Consider the following 22,512-nt stretch of genomic DNA (forward strand, 5'->3'; position numbering starts at 1 on the left):
GTTCATAGAGTCACAAACACGTCTTGAAATACACAGAAACAGAGCCGAAAGTCACGAAACTTTAATTTCCAGCAGCCTTTTTCTAACTTTCATTTGGTTTTTTTTTTTAAACATCACTTAAGGGTGCCGTTTGGCTGGAGCGTAAATGCGCTACAGTGTCATGTTGTTCTTGCTCAGAACTGGGTGGCCAATGTAGGAAGTATACTGTTGCTTGCCAACCTCTTCTGCCATGTTCTTCTCTCTCTCCCTGCCCCTGCCCTTAGTACCCTCCCTCCTCCCCTGCTGTCCTTTAGACAACTGAGGCTGCTGCCTCGTCATGCACCTGAATAGCTCTTTGCTTCTTCAATTAAGTTTGCCATGGTGTTCTAATTACACACATGTCTTTTGTTGCGATATTGCAAAATACTTATTTTAGTGGTTAATAGTAATAAGTTAACTCTGTAAGGTATCATGTTAGGGGCAGGCATTTTTCACGAAAAGATCTGAACTGTTATTAGACTGCAACAAAGTATACCCGCACCTACAGTTTCTTCCTTGTGATTGGCGGCCGTCTAGCGAGAGAAGTCGTTGCCTTATTTGACTGGGCCACTCAGGACGCGTTTACTTCCACAGTGAATCACTGTGATTGGTGTTGTAACAATCGATATGTACCTGGGAGAAACTCACCCAATCACAAAACACAGACGATGCTCATCTAATCTCGAAATCTTTTCGCGAAATCTTCATGCCCCTATGTATATGTCACACAGAAAATTTGTGATGCATGCAAAAAAATAGTTCTGTTTGAATCAATATCTTAGAAATACATTTCTGGACACTACTATATATAGACTGTTGATTTCAATGTCTGGACACTACTATACATAGACTGTTGATTTCAATGTGATTGTTTCTCGGTTATTCGCAAAACTACATGAAAACCTCTATGGTACTACCAGTACAGCCGTGCTGTAAAAGTTACAAATATTTAATACCAAAAAATGTTTAACTATTGAAATTTTCCTTAATTTTTATCTGTATATTTTTTAAATTTTAATCGGTTACTAAACGGGCGGCCCCAGTAAGACTTCTCGGGAGGGGCTGTCATACAAAGAAAGGATGCAGTTGCTAAACGTGACATAAGGTTCCCTTCACACTGGGCCACTGCGAGCACGCCAATAGAAACACACCTCACCGTGGTGACATGAAACCAAAGAGAAATACTCATACAGAGTGGCGCATTCTTGCCAGCAGTGGCCGGGGATCGTATACATAACCAAGCCACTCCCTGCAATACAGCTGTTTCTTGGAGTGATGGCGGAGTCTAAGTTCCCACACCGAAGGTTTATTTTAGTAGTGCAGGATGTAATCGCAATCTAGGACATGCCTGCTAAGGACTACAGGGAGTTAAAATTTAAAAAAATATATAATTGTTGGAAATTGTAATGTTATTGCTCAACAAAGGATCGTAATAATACAATATCTTCCGTTTTACGGCATTTCTTTTGCTGTAACAACACTGCAAACAATACCCTTGCTTCCTCCAAATAATTTTTTCTCTTAGCAACTGGGAACGTGCCTTCTCTCGTTCCGCTACTTCCCTTTGAAGAGAAGAAGGTGGGAGAGGGTAGAGGAGAGGCCCTGGGTGGGATTGTGGTGACTAAACAACATTCTCTCTCTCTCTCTCTCTCTCTCTCTGTATATATATATATATATATATATATATATATATATATATATATATATATATATATATATACAGTAAACTCCCGGTATACCGCGCCCCGATAGATCGCGGAATCGGGTATATCGCGGGTCAAACCATGTCCCCCAATCATAAATGAATAATAATAATAATAATAACAACAGTAGAACCTCGTTAATTCGTGATGGTCGGGACCGAGATAATCACGGATTACCGAATTTCACGGACTAGCGATTAAAAGCCCGGAAGGTCTTGTCAAGCTTCTCAGACACCGGCGTGCAGCTGGGTTAAGGCCAAGGTCATGTGACGTAACATCTACCGAGGCTTACTGCGCCTTGGCAGCAGATGGATAAAAAATAGTAAACTCTCCATTATTCGTGTTAATTGGGACCCGCCGATGCCCGGATAATTAAAATCCTGTAAAAAAAAAAAGTAATAAACACGGATAATCCGTTCACGGTAAGGGCCGTCTTCGAATTAGTCTCGGCTTAAAAAAATACGGCACTGCCTAGCCATTAGTTCACGGTCATTTACAACAGCCGAAGAGAGAAAGATAAGATCGTGCTGAACTTGCACACATAAATTTTGGGTAGCCCCCCCCCCCCCCTTCCCCCCTCATCAAAACTTCGTCCAGCCGAATGCCAGCCAGACACGTCACTCGCCAGGCGCCTGCCGTGCGTTGGCGGGTGGAAACAAACAAAGGGAGACGGGAAGCAGAAGTCAGGACATCCCCCTCAAGTTTAAAGAGTGACAAATGTGACAGCTGAAAGGGGGGCGACACAAAGAGTCGGTACAAACTTCGTTGCAGAGTTTGGCGGCCCATGCGAAGGCTTGCAGTGTTTGCCGGCCGCCGGCCCGCGTGACGTTAATTTTAGGCGCTGACAATATTTACTTCTCTTTTTTTTTTCTGCACTTTTAAATCGTCCCGGATTATCCGATTCCCGAATTAGCGCGTCACGGATTAACGAGGTTCTACTGTAATAATAATGCAATAAATGGTTGACAGCCGATTAGGATAATTTTGCGTTGTCACTAACAAACTAAGCAACGGGCAGAAAAAAGCCTAGGCGTAGAAAATGTCCGCAGTGAAATTCTTAACAAGATATCTCCGTAAATTATTCCTCTATCTTGTAGTGTTTTCAAATTATGGTCCAATCCAGCCCAGTGTTATTTTCTGAAACACTAGTTCTTAACATTTTTTTTAACCCACAAATAAAGCATCGGACAGGGGACCCGATTAAGCCCACCGTCCAGCGACATTATCCAGCGTGACTCGGCTGGGGATTGATTTTGGATAGGTTTGGTTGACGGCAAGCGCTGGGAGGGGAGAGGCGAGCCGAGAATATGCGACCAAGACACCCGGGTAGACGGGAGGAGTGGAATATAAGCGCCAGAGATGAGAGGGGCGATTAAGCCGAAAGGGGGGAAGTCTGGTGACCTTGGAGTCGTTATCACGGCTGTCGGGGAGAAAGGTAGCCTGAATGTAGCTCGGCGCGCGGCAGAAAGCAGCTTCGTCGGCGAAGGCACCGCAGGGGAGCTCGATGTGCCTTAGTAGCGAAGTGTAGACGAACTGCGGGCTGGAACTTGCGGAGCTGTGGACTGCCGCGCGCGCAACGGAACTGAACAGCATCGGAATTCTGAAGGAAGAGATGGCGGCGCCTTCAAGTTGGGGCCCTGTTGGAGCCAGTGGTAGCCTGGGCGGCGCGACCTTCAACCGACCCGGGAATTTGGGGGGCAAGAGGGTCCGACTCGCAAGATACTTCATTCGCCTGAACGACTTACCCCCACCCTGGCTTGAAAGGTCGTTGGCTGTTGACTGGAAGAAGGAAGATGAAGATGGTGCAATGTCAGGCTGCCTTTCGCTCCGAGAGCCAGCAGTTCGAGCCGGTTTACTGGCTCGTCTGCCCACTTCTGTTTTAACTGTGGCTGCCTGGGCAGCTGTGGCTGGGCTGACGAGTGAAGTCGCCCGCCCCTGGGGGTGCTTGCGCCCCTGGTTAATAATAACCCAGGAGTTCCCAACCTTTAAATGCGGGCCGCAAGGCCCAAGCACCCAACTCCAGCATGGTTGATTTTTCAGCCCCTCCAACTCTTCTTACCTGGACCCTTCTTCCTCTTGTCCAGTAGTTACCTGCTTGCTTAATGCATGTTAATTGATCCCCGCATGAACCGGCCCAGGGTTTTCCCTGTGTCTATGCAGGTTTTACCTGGGTCACATTAGCTAGCTTTTAAGCTAGGCGACCAATGGGGCGTCAGTCATGGCGCCAATTGCAGCCATGGCTGGCCAGTAAACCCCAATAGCACACGATGCACGCGCCCTTGTCCTGCATGGTTAAAAACCCGCATGGTAGAGTGTATAGGCTTCGGCCTGAGACACACTTAGGTCCTCCCCTAACCTGGACCCTCCCCTACACACTTAGAATTAACTTAGGCTAGGAAAAAAATAAAATTTCTGGTGACCTTGAGTAGTTCACTCATTTCCGTCGGCACACTTCTCGTGGTCACGTGTGTTGACAAGCGGAGACATATAAATGTTTTGTTATAACTTGAACCTACATACGTAATATTATTCGTTGTATTATACACGTTCATCTTTTTACTTTGGTATAATGTTTTAACATTAAATAGTAAAGTAAATCAGCTAGCGTATTTTTAATCTTTGCCGAGGAATTCCCAGTGGTCCAATACTTACGTGAACCATACTGTACCACTTTTGCCGTGAGGTAGTAAACAAGCCCCGGATATGTTTATGTGTAGCGGACTCCCGACCTTTAACCAGAGGCTAGGGAATATAACACTTGCCGATCCGAGCCACACACACTCAGCAACTCGACACAGCGTTTGATGGAATAAGTAAAGACAACGTTTAACAGACTTTTTAATACGGCGCCACTTATTGCGCTAAAATTATTTTGGCGCAATTTTTGTATCCCACATGTGACCATTTATAATTTAATGTAAGCATGGATAACAAAGATTAGCCACTTTACACGATAGACGATTCTTTATTTTATATTGTACGAATGCTAGAATCGTTTTTCACGTATCTGCTGCATACTTCTGCAAAAGACACGCTATCTGTAAGTACGTAAATCTAGAATTTTTATTTTGTCAATCAAACTCGGTACTTTGCGATTCATATTCGGTTTGAAGTATTACTGTGGCCTTTCTATTTAGAAGACTTTGACCACAGAATCGTGTGTAACCGCACACACTGCCCTTACTTTGTTACGGACACTCAGACGAAGCAGATACTGTGGCTGACACCACGAGACTGGCAGCAGCTTGTGTGCCGCACGTGTGTATGGCGGCGTGTGGCGCGCTCGTAGGCCGTGCGACAAACTGTGCGCGGCACGCGGAAAAATAAAAACAATTCAACATTTAATATTTATCTTTAAAATTTATTATTTTTATTTTTTCACCCGCGTTTAGTGAAAACTGCGGATGCAAAGTCCGCACAAAGGCGGGCCGTCTATACTGTGCGTGCTTGCCGACCTATTAGAACACAGGCGGTGTTTTATGACTTTTGACCTTGGTCACATCGAAACATCGCGGTTATGCAACAACGCGGGTAAAAGTTATGTCCCCCGACAACCGCGTTAAATAGGGAGTGTACTGTATATATATATATATATATATATATATATATATATATGTGTGTGTGTGTGTGTGTGTGTGTGTGTGTGGGTGTGTGTGTATGTGTGTGTGTGTGTGTATGTGTACACACACACATACATACATACATGTGGGTACAGGGTAACTTAAATTCCACCAGACTGATGTCGAATGTTTTTTTTATTCCTTTTCTGCACAAGAAAAAACAAAATCTCAAGTACTTTTTAAATGAGAGTCATAGAGGTAATTATCTACAGAGTATTTCTTCCAGCGTCCAGACGGCACCCTTAAGTTTGTAATGATGCATTAAATTTAAATATTTGGAGACCATCCAAATAAATCATGTGGAATTTTTCTGTAAAAAATTTCAGCTTTCTAACATAAAAATCAGCATATTATAGCAAAACAGTATTATCTTATTTCATATTTAATTTGTATATGCTAATTTTTATTGTTTATAATGTTATTATAAATATAATATAGGACCCTGTGGTAGATTTTTTTTATTCAATTTTGTTATTTTTAGTTTTGCATATAATCTTATTTATAAAATATGGCCCTGTGGTACAAAAATATTGTAAGAACATTTTATTAAAAGTTAATGCAAAAGTCGTTGAAACTGGTTCACCGGGTGCTTGTAGACATCCCGCGTGCACGCTACTCTCAGCAGATGCAGTCTTGTGGGAAGGGTGTGCGGGTGTCTACTGTCGCCAGAGCAACCCTCCAGCAGCAGCATCTCGACCACCACGTCCAGCGTGACCTCCATGACGTCCCTGGAGCAGGAGGAGAGCCGCGGGGCGGACTCCGTGTCCGACTACGACGAGAACAACTGGGACGGGGACAACTGGGGCGAGATGGAGGTGAGCGCGGTGCTGGCAGGGAACAGCTTGGCTCAGAAACGAAGTCAGTGAAGGAACAATGCTTTTGAGATTGGACAAGTATGCAAATTTTTAGGTAGAGTCGAGTGAAATCTAGTTCAGTTATAATTAGGCCTGTGCGAATGTCAGTTTTTTAGTTTTGAATGAAGTACTAACACGAATATGAAATTATCTGCAAATATGAATAGTAAGAATGAGAATTAGAATCCCACTAAAAAAAATTTTTTGACATAATTTAAAAACTTGGAAAAACTGACAAATAATAATAATAATAATAATATAAAGTTTGTTTAGTAATCCACATAAATTATATTGAAAATAATTGTTAAAATATTTAAATTATGAAATAATATATATTTTTTTTTAATTATGCAGTTAACCTAACGTAGCTTAACCTTATCAGTCAATATTAAAGGGATTTTTTGCTCATGACAAAAAAGTATTTATAGCATAAAATTTCTGCATAGCACAATACACATATGCCTTTGGATAATTAACATTCACAACATTCAAGTATAGCCTTAAATTAGTTAAATTACATAATAATTGTACTAGGTTAAAGGTCTTTAAAGTCAAGAAAATTTGTGTGGTTTATTGAATTAAAAATTTAAAAATATTGATAGTAATACATCATCTTTTTATGGGTTTTTTTTTCTAATAAGGTGTTCTGATGCTTCAAGTAGTTTACCAGTAGTTTTCCATTTTAGCTTGTCGTTAGTTGGGTCTATATGTTACAAATACTGTAATGTTTTGAGTGTGGTCAGTTGAGTAAGGTTAGCGACATTTATAATACTTAAAAAGTGTGTGTACTATGAAATTGTTAAGATGGTTGTTTAGGTTAGGTTAAACTTTTTCTTAGGTTAGGAACATAAAAAATATTATAAAATTGTAATAACTGTTGTTTGGTGTTAGAAAGATACATTTAAAGTGGTATGTCCAGTATTTTTTATGTTACCAGCCTAATAGCCTAACCTAACCAACTGTTCATGAACCCATTTCACAAGTTTTTTAAATAACTTAACTAACCATTCTCATAATTTAAGCTATTTTTAATCTACCTAACCAATCTAACCATGTGTTTGAATTTTTAACTAGTAGACCCTCTTACAAAATGATTTGAAAACAAGTCAGAAAGTTTTAAAAAATGTTAGAAATTTTTATTTTTTATATTTTAATGAAAAAGAAGCTTTTATGCCAAAAAAAAACCTCCCTGGAATTCATAACCCTCTCGACCAGTGAAATTTTTGTGAAACCGGGTGGATTTGAAAAATATCCCTTTGCAGGATAATCTAGCAACAAAAAAGAACTCAAAAATATGTTTTTCAAAATATTTCTACGTATTTTTTCTGAAAAAGAAGTGCTCTTGAAGTACTTTTTTTGTTTCCATTCAATAGCCAGGCTAAAATAAACTGCACATTAACTATAACCTCACCTAAAAAAAGTTTTAAAAAAAAAGGAAGGTAATTTGTTATTTTATAATGTTTCCTTTTCTTCTGACCTTTTCTGATCATCGATTGACCTGTCTTCAAAAACTACAAAACTTAGGCATTTTTAAACATAACTTCACATTTTCTTTAAAAAGTTGTATTAAACGAGGTGTAAAATACATTACAACTAGTTAAACAAAAGTAACGCTGTCCACAATTTTCTCTGGTTTATCACAGTGTGTAATTATATTCTGTATCGCTTTCATGTTTATGCTCCATGATACTATCAATTGTCACTATAGTAGAAAAAAGGTACATTCCATAAATTTTATTTTTTTTTTCCGTAGTTATGCTGTGTTACAAAGCTATGATATACAGGAGGCATTCCAAAATGGCATTTTCTAGTGCTTTGATATTTAAATAGGGGAATAAATTCTATTTACGTTTTTCAGGCTGTAAAATTATTTTTAACTAACTATACTTTAAGAAAATTGCAGGAACATAAATATGAGATTCTGCTGTGGAGTTTTTGCAAAATAATGGTAGTATGTGATTTTATGCCGGTTGCACATGTCAAAATGTAAAAATACCGTATTTATCCATGTATGCATTGCAGATTTTATGTCATTTTTTTGTTTAAGAAAATTTACTGCTATCTATACGTGAAAATTTCCTTTTTAGGTAAAAAAAAAAAAATATTAACTTTGCACTGTTGTGGTTGACTATATGCTTAAAAAACTAGCCTATGTTGGTTTTTAATAAATATGTCACGAGTGAATATACATTGTTTGATTAAAATATCTCAGCAGTGAGTGTAAAGCATCATGAAATGTGCCGTTAAGCTACGTCTGCCACCTGTCATACGGCTACCCGGCAGACCTGTCTGCTGCTTCCGCCTCAAGAGGTGGAATCTAAAAAGAAACCAGCCAGAGATAGAAAGAAAGAGGGGAAGGGAGTGCATGTGTGTGTGTTTGAGTGTGTGTGGCCATGCAGCAGTGTTTGCAGTTCTCCCTCCCTCTCTTGTTGTTGTAAACTGGCACTGTACACAATTATCACATCTATCTCGACTGGTTTTTGTGATGCAGCTGTATACAAACATTGTTTTTGCATAAGATTTCCTACGCTTTCTACTGCAATATTTCATTCATGACAAAACTGCTGTAAAGAACGTGCCTGTTTTTATTGAAGAAACTGACAAAAAATTGACAAGGGAAGCATGGTATAAAAAATAGCATTCCTTTCCTTTGTATTTTTTGTTAGTGCTAGGTTTGAAGGGGGAGGGGGAGAAAGGGCCATAAAGGATGAAGAGGGGAAAGACGAAGGACATCAGTGCTGTTTCTTACTCTTACATGGCAGTAAGCTGAGACACAGACCATAAAGACTCCTCTTGTATTCTACTGGAGACAGTTATATGGCATGACTCATATTCGAGGGTGAACCTTACATTGAAAATGTTAGATTTTTTAGCCCAAAATTAAGGATATGACCCATACGAAGGGGTGACCCTTCTGTAGATAAATACAGTACCATTGAGTATCTGTTGGAGTACTGTGATCCTCAAGACAAATCTAGCTGCAGCTACTCCCTTGACTTAGCTGAAGTTTTTGAGTCTTGGCCTATTTCTAGGAGTTTATTTTTAATTGTGTTGGTTGATCATCAGAGTTATTTTAGTTATTTTCTGCCAAATGTAGCCCACTACGTAACATACTACATTTTATTCTGAAATTTGAAATTAGGTATGGACTATTTGTAGTATAGACTTGAATATAAGCTAAAGTTTGCCTGGAATTACACACTTAATTCAAGGTTAATAAAGAAAGTAAGTAGTAACCTGTGTCAGTGATTCCAAAGATAATAGTATAATACTACAAGCAGTATGTTTTGTATTGCTTTCATACATCACTATAAATTAGTATAAATCATTTGGGAGTCCTTGTTGGTCATTATGCTTTTGGCTAGGGTTGTAAGTTCGATTTCAGGAACCAGGATGTGACTCAAATTTATGACCTCCAATTCATTACTCAAGTAATTCGTGTTACTTTAATTTTGGAGATCCCATCACCTCCAACCACTGTGTATTACCAAGTAATGTAAATATTAAAAAAAAAAAAATAATAATAAATAAAATAAAATACAGATTTTAATAGTGGGCGAAGTGAATATTAATAAATTAATTTTGCATAATGCGTTGGAACGAGTTTCTAATCTCGTGCAGGGCACCGTTTATTAAAACGAGTTTACTAAACTATTGCAACCAACTTATTATACTTTAAAAGAGCATAGTTTTTATTGATTGGTTAATGGACCGTAACCACAGACAGGGCAGTCGACTGTGTCGGAGCCGCGGAGCCCGACGCCTGCTGCGCGAAACCCGGACAGGAAGGGCACCGACGGCTGGGACACCGAGGAGTGGGGGAGTCTGGATGAGGAACCAGTGAGTTTTGCATCATGTACTGGTGCAGTTTTTTTTTTTCCCTTTTATTACTTATATGTAGAGCCAAGATTATATGGTTTTATGCGAAATCGCGAATTTTCACGCGAAATTCATCCCAAACCGCGAAAAATGTGAAATGTTTTCTAACCACAAATAAACACCTCAATATTGATTTAAATCGTTAACTACCGACTATTGGTTGATTGACAAAAATTCCGTATCTGTTTGTAGAAGAAATGGTCGTCATCCAACTGCAGTATGGTGGTTATTTAATGCGTTAATTATTCATCTTAAAAAATTACAAGATATCACAAAAATTGACGATTTCACGAACAAAAAAAAGATCGTTATCGGAGTTAGGTTAGGGTTTTTAAACGCATCTAGCCAGAGCCACTAGAGATCACGCAATATTAACAACTGACGATCGTAAACTTAAAATTATCAAGTTAACAAACACAACAACGTGAAAAATCTCAGCGCCTTGTTTGCTGTATCCTTTGAAAAATACACGTGAAAAAAAACTGCATTCATTAAATAAATACGTATGAAAATAAAATAAAAGCGAACATTGATATTTAATGATCACTTAATATTTAATGAAATTTCACTATAATGCAATTTTGTGTGCTTGTTGAATAAGCAGTTTACCGTGAAGCCTTCATTTTCATTTCACACTTCACAGGCGAGAGTGCCAAAATCGTAACATAATCGAAGTTTTCCGATCGCTAATGAAAAAGCACCATATTGCAAGGATTTATTTATTTTACGGTCATTAAATACTTTAAATAACGCTTACCTACCCAACCCTCCCGGAAAATAAATAAAAACATTTATTTCACTGACCTGACATAACCTAACCTTTTACTTCGGGTTGAGTATATGGCTCTCTCGCCTGTAAAAAGTAGGCTTCCCGCGGTTTATTTTTTCGCTAAAACTTCAGTAAATACTAGTTTTTGGTACCTCCGGGCTTTGTTTACAAATGACGTGCATAAATGAAAGCTAAATTTCTTAATCATGCCGAAAAATAAAGCTACTGCGGCATCACATGCTGACGAGTTTAAGAATGAGGGATTATATGTCAGTGACGGAAAAATACTTTTCTGTAAATATTGTAATTGCCGTTTGGAGCATGAACGTAAGGACACGGTAAACAAGCACATAATTAGCGACAAACATGTAAAAGCTAAACGATCCCCATGCACTTTGATACGACAGCTTTCTATCCCAGAAGCAGGAGTGGCGCAAACATGCACAAAAAAACAAAAGGAAGATTTTGTTCTCGAAACTGTTGAAGCCTTTGTAGCTGCAGGTATTCCTCTTGAGAAACTTGACAACAGCAAGCTGACTGCATGGATGCAGAAGCATGTAAGTGGTGCTGGTGATCTTCCAACAGCGGATTGGATGAGGAAAAAGTACATTCCCCTACTTAGAGAGAAAAAAGAAGTGGAAATCAAGCAGCAGCAGCTCTTGGGGCAAGATGTGGTCATACTCGCAGATGAAACCACTGACAAGAGTAATAATTGTGTTTTCAACATCTTGTTTAAAATTCTGAAACCAGGTGCTGAACAAGATGTTATCTTAGGGGCTTCTTGTGTCCTTGATGCAGCAAATGCTGTTTGTTGTTCTCGGGCAGTGATTGATGTATGCTCCAAATATGAAGTCAAGGAAGAAAACATAATTACGTATGTTACAGATAGTGCCAGGTACATGACAAAATCTGCTGGCACCCTTGAAGGCGTATTTGGTGACCACATGTACCACATACAATGTTGGGCCCATAAAGTAAACAAAATGAAAGCGGATTATCCTGAATTTGCAGCTGCTGCTTTAAAGTTAATATAGATACCTGCAACGAATGTGGACTTAGAAAGATCTTTTTCTAAGTATTCTGTAGTTGTAAGTGACAGAAGATCTCTAAAACCAGAGAATGCTGAACTGCTGACAATGGTGGCTTTTTCCTGAGCTTAATTATATTGCATTTATAGAACAAAAGTTTAACTGTAGTTTCTATTTTAATTAATTTAGACTCTCTCCTGAACTCAGGAACAGTACTTACCTGCATAAGAATAATGAATATTTTAGTTGTTAATTTTTTATGTACTCTCAACATAGTATTGTTTAATGTGCATATTTTAAGTCTCTAACCACGAATTATTGAAGCATTTGATCAAGACAGCTCTGCTAGGTGTGTACATGTTATTACATGTGTTTTAATTTTTTATGACGATAAAGACGAAATCCACAATTCTTAATGACGAAAAGTCCTTTTTCATAACACCATAAAATCTTATATGTTATATCATGCCTTTATGTGGTTTGGTTACATGCTGCTTCTTTAATTGCATGCAGGTTTGGGGTGAAATTGTTTCAAATTTCTACTCAAACTTGAAATTAACTAATAAAAAAGAATAGCTTTAGATATACTATCGGATAAACAAATATATTATCATTAACTGAAATATTGGTAAAGAAATTCACCAAAAAATACCAATAATCACAAGACTATATTCCTTCTACAAGATGTCTGTGTCATAGAAGTCACAAAATTCAAGATAATGTTACAAAACCAGAATCACGAGAGTCACAAAAATATCCAAAATAAACAATAATGATGCTGGAAGCTACAAACATTTATTTCCAACAGCCTTTTACTGATTTGAATTTTATTTTTTGACACCTTACATGAGTTTATAATTGTTCATTAAATAGTAGTCACATTAATTATGGAAAAAGTTTTTAGCTTTTTCTTTAAAATCTGAACTTTCCTTCAAATAGATTTATATCGTATTTTTTTTATTTTGCTTATTTTATATAATAAATGACCTTGTGATATAAAAACAGTTATAAAAAATTTTATTGAAAGGTCCCGAAAAAACTCTTGGATTGGTTCACCAGGAATTTGTAGACACCCTGTTATTAAAAAAAACATGTGTTGCAATTAGCTTGAGAAATCTTTCTCATTTGTAAGTTAAATACAGTAGAAGATTCCTATCCATTTGTGTCGTCTGTGTGAGCCACTCGTGGACAATTGTGTGAGGTGTTGCATGAACGCGTGTCTTGATTGGAGCCAGATATCACCCCCTCCGGCACCCAGCAGTGAGCTGAGCAGCCCGGGCGAGGGCTGGATACACACAGAGTTCACCACGACAGCGGAGTCCCCGGGCACGCGGTCCGTCGGGTCCTACAGCTGGGGCGACGCCAAGGAAGATGGGTCCAGTCTCACCACCCGGGGAACGGTGAGTGGTGCCGGCTTGTCACCTGGTTGGTTGGTTGGGCTTTCTCCTCTGCTTTTGAAGGTTTAGTGTTTTTTAAGTGTGTGAAACTTTAAACACTAACCTGGTTTTCATCTTACATGATTCAAAAAATTACAGCTTTTTATCACATAATTGTCGTACATTTTATACTAAAATCAAGTTTAAACAGTAGGGGTGCAATTTTTATGCAAAAAAAAAAAACATTTTTTGTTAGGGGAAATTATTCATAAAAAAAATCTATTCATGGAAAGTATGTTTATTTAAACAGTAGAATATACAAAATCATGCCAAAAAAATTCAAATTAATAAGTCATGCCACAAAACATTTTGTTCAATTTTAAAAAGAAAAACCAAAATGTGACCCGGACGTGAGTCGGAACGAACACATAAATTTCGCCGTAATACACACTACCACGAAAGAGTGTGGGCTATTAAATATAGTTAACTCAGCAATAGACAGAGCATGTGCTCTATATGGGAATCAACATAACCAAACATGAATGATGCTACCTAGCACTGGCTACATTTTTATAAACAGTACACAGTGGTGACGAAGACAAACAGATAAAGGTTATAACATTTGAAAAGGTCTTTAAAAGAAAATTTACACATCAGACAACTTCGTATTTCTGTTAATTAAATAAGTTTGCAGTAATATCTGAATGAATATTAGATTTCACCTTTAAAATATATCATTTTATACTGGAAAAATACCTACACAAAGCACTCTGAATCTAATAGCGGGACCAAAAACATTGTGCAACGTTTATTGAGAATTTTTTTCTCTAAATTTTGACGCCCTAAAATAACGGTGCATTGATTATGCTCATGCGACAAAACACAGTACATCCATTAATGGTTAATGTATAAACCTTTTGCTTTCTAATCCCATAAGCATAAATGCTAATCTCTGTGTAACATTTATGTTTTTGCTGTGTTGAAAGTAAGGCTGCTCTGATACCTCCTTTTCAGATACCAATTCCTGATACCACAGTATTGCCACAGATACCCCAGGATGTGATTTGACACGTATAAACCTAGAGAAACTTGATTAACGGAAAACCAAATATGTATGTCATAAACTATTTGATGGTACAGGATTAATTTTTTTGTTATTTTATTTCTAAAAGCTGTTCTAAACTTCTAGGAAGTTACATAATTTAGTGGAAGTAAGCCGTAGTAATACACACAATGTTGATAATTCTCCTGCAGCAGCAGCGGTGGTGTAGTCTATAACTGTGCACCACACGTTAAGTAGATGCATGTCTTAAAATGTATATCATAGCAGTAGTAAGATTTTTTTTTAATTTTTATTTTAGAAAATGTTTTTCCTCAGCATTTGTCAGGAGGCATATTCAGAGAATGCTTACGAACTAAAAAAACATAAGTATTATTTTATTTTGAAACAGCTCTCACTGGAGGATTTCATAATGCAAACATTAAAATTTGAAGCGAGCTTACAACAGTATTACCTTGCAGCATCTCGAGAAATGGCAAACAGGAAATTTCATATTGAAGAATGAAGAAGTTTATTAATACTGTAAGATATAAAAGCATATTAAGTGACAGCAGAATCAGAATAAGATTAAAAGATTATGTAAAAGATTGCTACAATAGAAAAAATTACTAATAAAATATTTTAACATTGCAAACAAAATGATTACACTAGAAGTACACAAAAATTTGTTATTTTATTCTTTAATCGAGTATTTCTTTCAATTTATAACTAATGTATAGAGACATGCATATTTCGCGATTGCGATAAAACGAATTTTTACGCGAATTTGAGTACATTTTTAAGAATAACGCGAATTTCTCACATTTTGGATAACAACGCGAAATCCTTGAATTTTCGGCGAACAGTCAGAACATTTTCCTCATTCGAACACGGCAATTCAATTTGTAAATACAGTAACAAACGTGAAACAACAAAAAACCAAAGATAACTACCCACACAGTGTATTTTATAACATGAAAAGTTGCTTTTATTTCTAAACATGTAACAATTTAAGCCTAGGCGTGTAAAAGTCCGAGTAATTACAGCAGGAGACAATCTAAAATGTACTAGGGAAAAACGTAAACTCACGAATATAGAAACGTAACGGAAATGTCGGAAATATTACGTGGCTGATCGTAACATTGTAAGTGCTGATACTGTATTTATGTCACAACTTAGCCGAAATACTGGTACGAGACATGAACTTCACAAGATAAAATGAGTGGAATCTTGGTAACTGTTTTATACGTATTATATAATTTCGGAAGTATTATACTGTTGACGCATATTTTTTAAACTAACCATTTATTTGTGGGGATCGTAAATTATTAATTATTGGTATCAAGACATCAAGATGAACGTAAACTTGAACATGTCACGGCAGCGAGTAAGCGGGTGCGTATACCAATAAACTGGTATTAGAACTGGACAAAACTGGTACACGGGAGGTGGAGCTTATATTTTTTTCCGCTAGGCTCGCTTCTATTGGCTGGCTGCTGATGGAAGGTCACGAGTCTGGGCGGAGCATTGAATGAGTTATACTGCGCATGCGCAGCTCAGAGAACAGACGCCGCACTGGGCCGCACTGTAACAACAGATGATCGAGTACAATGACCTTTCTCCGCGCAAGGCGCGCAATTGACGGTAAATTTTCATCAATTTGCGCCCCTTTTTTATTTATTTTTACTGTGTAATGTAGCCCGTTCTGAACGCGGCAGGATGCGACTGTATTTTAATTAACTTTAACGTATTTCTTACTTTTCCCTTTATTTACACTTTCCCGCTTTTTACACTTTTTTACTTTGTCCCCATGAAAAGTGCAAATAAGGGGTTTTGCTGTATTTTGATATTCGGCTCGCCTGGACAGTCGATTATCACGGTGTTTACAGCAGGTTGTTTCTCGAAGCGTTGTTCTCTTATATAGTCTTTAGCGTTGTTTGTCCATTGCGTCCATTTTTATTAACCAAATACCAAATTTAAAATGCAAACACGGTGACGATTCGTAACATTCTGTTGTGCGCAAGTTAAAGTTTAACGGGTCGAATTTTGTTACAGATAGTTTTCAACGTCTGTGAAATAAATTAAAGGTGTACAATTTAAAGGTCGGCTAAAACATTAGGCCTATTAAAATGCCTAAAGTGCCGGTAACTGCAAAACAGCGAGCCTCTGAATTTTCTCAACACGGACTTTATGCTAGTGATTCAACCACACTTTTTTGTCGTCACTGTAATGTCACCGTCTCTTGGGATAGGAAAGACTCATGTGAAAAACATGTAGGCAGTGAAAAACACAAGAAGCGTCTCTCTTCATTGCAAGGCTCATCTAGTGCGTCTGAACGCCAGTCGTCAATATCTTCAGCGTTTCAGACAGCAAAAAATAATGTCCAAAAAGACAAAAAGTTGGAATTTATAAAGGAAACAGCAGAGACCTTTATAAAGGCAAATATACCCCTTGAAAAGCTTGATGATCCTAATATCAGGGCATGGCTGAACAAATACATCGAAGGTGCTGGAGACATGCCACTTGCGAGAACAGTCCGTGAGAAATATGTAGGGGACATAGCCAAATGCAGAATTGAAGATGCCAAAACTGCATTAAAGGACAAAAAAATTGACATACTGTGCGACGAAACAACAGATAAAATGGGTAGGTGTGTATTTGTTGTTTTATTTAGAATTCTGAATCTTCAACAGGATAAACCAGAAATATTTGTTGCAGGAGTTCACTTTCTTGAAGCTGCTAATGCCACAAACTGTGTGAGGGCAATTTTAGATTCACTCAAAATGTACAATGTACAGTATGGTGATGTGCTCTCAGTAGTAACCGATGCTGCTCGTTATATGACCAAGGCTGTTAGTACTCTCGAAGTAATCCTTGGAGACCAGTTAACGCATGTCCAGTGCTGGGCACATAAGTTAAATCTAGTTGGCAATGTCTGGGTGAAAGAGTTGCCTGAGTTGAACAATGCTATGAGCAAAATAAAAAATGTGTTCAACAACACCAGGAAAAGAAGGCACCTGTATGCTAGCTTTCTTGAAGAAAAGCATGGAGAGAAACGTCCATTGTTCCCACTTCCTGTTGTTACTAGATGGAATTCCTGGTTCAACAGCGTTTTTTATGTAGCAGACTACATACATGACATTGTTGATTTCTGCAAAACAGATGAACTAAAGGCAACACAAAATTCAGGGGTTGAGTTTCTGTGTTCACTCACAGAAAATGACATTTCTCTCATTCTTTGTCAAGCTGTCTTTGTGAAAGAGCATGCCAAGAGCCTTGTAGAGCTAATACAGAAACTTGAAGGTTCTTTGTATCCAACTGCCCATTCACTATATGGGGACTTGCAAGGTATAAAAAAAAATTTGAAAACATCACTCGTGGCATTTATTTTGAGGCAACCAGTAGAGCTTTGTCTAACATGCCCCCCGCTAAAGCTGCTGAAGCTAAAGTGTCCATCACAAGAACAGCAACACAAGCCCTTTCCAAACTGAACTCTCTCATGACAACTGACCCAAGTAGAAAGAGATTTGAAGCAATTCAAATTTTTAGTCAGGAAAGTTTGTTGCTTGCTAAATTAAACCCAGAAATGGTGCAGAAACTGAAAACTGTCCATAGTCTCTACTCCATAAGCACTGAAGAATTAACAGCTGGTTTTGGTCAGCTTCAGGACATTGTTACAAAACAAATGGAAACAGACAATTCAGTGGACGTAGTGAAGTCATTGAATGTAGTAAAGCTGTCACAGCCATTGTTTGCTTCCAGCTGCCTTGAAGCCATCTGGATGCCTTCTGCAAACGTTGACTGTGAACGATTTTTGTCCTCATATAACACAGTCTTAACAGACCGCAGGACAAATTTAAGTGAGGCTAATTTGTGTATCATGGCTACTTTTGCTTTCGAGAGCTAAAGTTTGAGGATTTTGTTCCATGTGTTTATGTCACTATTTTAGAGACTTCATATTTATTCTTGCTGGTTTAGGTACTAAAATATTTTCAATTACTGTATGTAAAAAGTGATGTGTAAATTCGATTGTAAATTACTGCTGCTAGTGCAACTGTACAATGCAAGAATGTGTCCAAAATTTCAAGGTATGCTTAGCTTAATTTTTTTAATTTATAGTGCTAAAACTATTTAAAAAATAACACCGCTTTTGATGTATGATAACACCACTTTTAAGGGTAAATAACAACGAATTTTGCTATAAAATAAACCCCAAAACTGCATGTCTCTACTAATGTAAGTTTTGCTATTCATAATTAAACTCTCTACCCAATGTGTATTTACAAGAAGTATGTTACCAAAATAGGTCTTTAGTCAATGATTTACAGACAATTTTTACTTTTCAGTATAAGTGTACTGTTAGTGATATGTCTGGACGGTCCCATGGTTCACCCCAACATGCTGTGATTTAACATATTCACAGCCAATATAAAATTGTTTTCATGTTTATGGCAGCATTCAAATATTAGATCATTTTTTTCCACATAATAGATTGAAAGAAGTGGACATGGTGATCAAATTTTGTGTTATTTTACTATACAAGGTAATTATTGAAATGGCATAGGTTGGTATGAATTAATTTTTCTAGCAATCATCCTTATTAATTATCTAATTATCTTATTATGCTTAATATCATTATTCTTGCCAAATATTCACTCGACCTTAGAAATTATGATTTGCTAAAAGCTGTTAAAAATTAGGTATATTCAAAAAAAATTTAGTATCCACACTCTTCTTCTGTAAAAGCATTTTGTTGTTAAGGTATGTCATGGTCCGTACATAGTTATTGTGTTATTCGCCTGTGTTTCAGGGGCTAACCAAGAGTCAGTCAGGGTGGGAGGAGTCGGAGTGGGAGCCTCTGGAAGATGTTTCCAATTGTGAGTTGCTTTGTTACAATTTTTTCTGTACATACTGTAAAATATGGTTGATGCAAAGCACTTTGCAGATATAACCTCTCTTTTTTTTTGTATAATCCAAGATTGATAATGGAATGATGAATGATCATGATTTATATATATATATATATATATATATATATATATATATATATATATATATATATATATATATATACATACACACATACATATATATACAGTCAAACCTCTATCTATCGAACTCGCATGTATCGATTGTCTGTGTTTATCGTATACTTTCTATGGTCCCGGCAAAATTGCCATACAACTAAGGTTAAAAAAGTCCGCTTGTACCGATGTTCGAATTATCATTTTGTCCGCATTTATCGTACAAAATATGTGGTCTCGTCACTATAAATTATAATAGATGATCGTTTAACCATAAAAATTTTGCAGAAATAACCATTTCTTAGACAGAACCCATCATAAAAATAGTAACAATTTTATACAGAAGTATTAAAAAATCACCTTAAATCTGCAGCCAAGTAATGGAGCACGTACACATGAAGAAAAGACAAATGAACAACAACTTACGAAGAAATATGGATGATGTACCATAACTACAGTACAAACCCAATTGTTATCTTACGATAATTACCGTAAAAAGAACTAAAGATTCTTTGTAGATACCATAATACTACAGAAGCACGATAGCTACCACATTTGCACTATAATAGTTACCTTAACAACCGAGATGATGTATATTTACTGTGATGGTAATGTATTTATTTATGACATTAAATTTAAAGAACATTATTGAAAGAAAAAAAGGATGTTAAATTTTGATATGTACAGTTGGCACATGTTGCTAAGAAATAATGCGATCTAAAAGAATGCAGTACTACTACGAAAAGTGAAAATGGTACTCGTGGATTTTTAGGTTATGGCAGTCTGTTTCGTTTTTCTGTAATATCGGCCGAAAATTAACAAGCGTATCGGAAGTCGGCAGAAATGCTGATTCAACTAAATATTGGCAAAATCGGCTTCTTCAGTACAGCTCTACATTTGATAACATGAGTAAACATATTTCGGACTTCAGGATATTGAAAAAGACCAATTTCCATGTAGGTTTATTGTGCGTATGTTTTTTTTTTTTTTTTTTTTTTTTTTTTTTTTTTTTTTTTTTTTTTTTTTTTTTTTTTTTTTTTGCAAGTGTAAATTGAATTAAGTAAAATGCTTCAATTTGTATTTTTTTTCAACCGATTAAACTTTAATGACAAGTAACTGATATATTTCTGACACTAATTTTGAGGTTGAAATATTTTTTTCAGAATCTAAGAGTGAAGTCCACATCTATTGAATGTCCGCATCTACTAAATTTTTTTGTTGGTCCCCTGAAAAACGATAGATAGAGGTTTGACTGTATACATATATATATATATATATATATATATATATATATATATATATATATATATATATATATATATATATATATATATAAAATTGTGTTAATACCTGTTCATAATCATATCACATCAAGAAATTATGTGCATCAGTCATTGACAACCACAAAGTTTTTTATGCTTGAATTTAAAAAGTTTGATTATTTAATGTTGCTCCCTTGGTACTTTGATGAGTAATTTGATTAGGTAATTTTAAAAAAATTGGTTGTATTTCATGTTCATTATGATACATTTTATTTTTCATATTTACAATTGCTTTGCCAATTCATTTTTACTCTTCTGAATGAATATGCCTTAGGCATACAATTTAAAAGATATTTTATTCTAAAAGATACTTAGTTGTTTTGGTAAATGTGAACCTTCTGCAAAAAAAACCAGACTAGAGCACACTGCCATTCGTAGATGTAGTAGAGAATTACTCCACTAGATGGGGTTAGTAGATACCTTCACTAAACAGCTGCCCAGACGACATCTGTTTGTAGGTCAACATTTGATCGTAGTATTGTTTTTCTCTTACTGTTCTTGTGTTCCGCCTGCAAAGTCGTTATGGCAGTTTTAAAAAAAACAAAGCGTGTGTTTGAAATGTTGTTTCCTGCGTGAAAATTTGGCAACGCAAGCTTACCAAATAAAAAAAACTGGATTGAAATGTGTCTATCCATTTGGAAGGTATGTTGCCACAGACAGACATAGGCTTCAAACTTATAACACCCCTTTTTTTTGCATCGGAGGTTAAAAATTAGCAGTACCTTTGAGTAAACTAGGAACCTTAGCATTGGTTACAAGTGAGCTAACTGTATATCCGTGATTTAAGTTTCTTTTTACCACTGCCGTGGCATTTTTGTAGCAACCAGTCGCCTGGAGGAAGCCCGCAAGAAGCGGGAGGAGAAGAAACTCCAGCGGCAGAAAGAGTTGGAAGCTCGCAGAGCGACCAGAGTCGTGAGTGGCGGCCCCATGAAACTCGGGGCCAAGAAACTCTAGCGTCGAGTACCGCTTGGTTCCACCATCGTCTGTGTCGAGTCGTACTTTTCTTCAAATATTATTGTGCATGCATTTTGAAAAATATTGCCGGAACATTGTTTTTACTGTGATTGGTGTCTCTACGTCAACTTGGCAAGATTTACTACTTGTTACCTTGCACCGTGTACAGTATGTTATGACACCTGAATTTTAAACAGTGGTCTTTATGAAACTCTTATTGATTGAATATTTGTGTAAATGCATTATAGTTGGAACTGACATATTTTGTCACCTATTTGTAACTTTTGTGTAACTTTAAAAAGGAATTTTTACACAAGCCAGATTATAACTTATTAACATTGAATATGTTTAAATAAATACATGCATTCATGCATTTATGGTATATGCAGCAGAATAAGTCATAGTTGTAGATTTATCATTAAAACATAGGATTGAGAATTAGCATGGATTAAAACACAATAAATTATATGAATTAGCATCCAGGTCATTGATTCCCTTTGTACATAGGTATTTATTCATAGAAAAATTAAATATTAAATATAAGAATGAGTATCTTGCCATGTTTGATTCATTCATAGCTTTATAATCACATGTATGTATCATTAAATTAAAGTAGTGAGAAAACACAGTAAATTTTTTTTTAAAACATCTAAATTTAAAATTACTATGAATTATCTTGTAGGACTAATGAAGGCAAGCCTCTTTACCATTTTCTGTCTCTCCCATACTTGTGCTCCTCTATTATCGAGACCTCTTCTCTTTTTTCCATACTTATTCGCACATACTCTCGTCACAGTCATCTGTGATCTGTTTTCCTATCCATCATCCGCTGATCAATGTCCTAGGACTAAGTTAGTCGGGAACAACGGCTAGGCCCTGGGGTGCTGCACCCCGGGTGGTTTCTCGCGCTCGCTCTTAACTTTAGA

General features: G+C 36.9%; 1 protein-coding gene across 2 annotated transcripts in view; it reads left to right on the forward strand.

Moving 5' to 3' along the window:
* LOC134530715 (N-terminal kinase-like protein) overlaps positions 1-22,214 on the forward strand; it is a 73,787-nt gene extending 51,573 nt beyond the window's left edge. Inside the window, exons 13-17 of one of the 2 annotated variants that reach the window (XM_063365822.1) lie at positions 6,011-6,156; positions 9,919-10,035; positions 13,107-13,271; positions 19,097-19,163; positions 21,453-22,214. In XM_063365822.1, the coding sequence (XP_063221892.1) occupies positions 6,011-6,156; positions 9,919-10,035; positions 13,107-13,271; positions 19,097-19,163; positions 21,453-21,586 (629 nt within the window). In that variant the 3' untranslated portion in view covers positions 21,587-22,214. Of the gene's footprint in view, positions 1-6,010; positions 6,157-9,918; positions 10,036-13,102; positions 13,272-19,096; positions 19,164-21,452 lie in introns of those variants that run through there. The other variant, XM_063365823.1, reaches the window with a different exon arrangement.
* The last annotated feature ends 298 nt before the right edge of the window (positions 22,215-22,512 follow it).

Source organism: Bacillus rossius, chromosome 3, assembly GCF_032445375.1.
Source record: "Bacillus rossius redtenbacheri isolate Brsri chromosome 3, Brsri_v3, whole genome shotgun sequence".
In the NCBI taxonomy this organism is placed as follows: Eukaryota; Metazoa; Arthropoda; class Insecta; order Phasmatodea; family Bacillidae; genus Bacillus; species Bacillus rossius.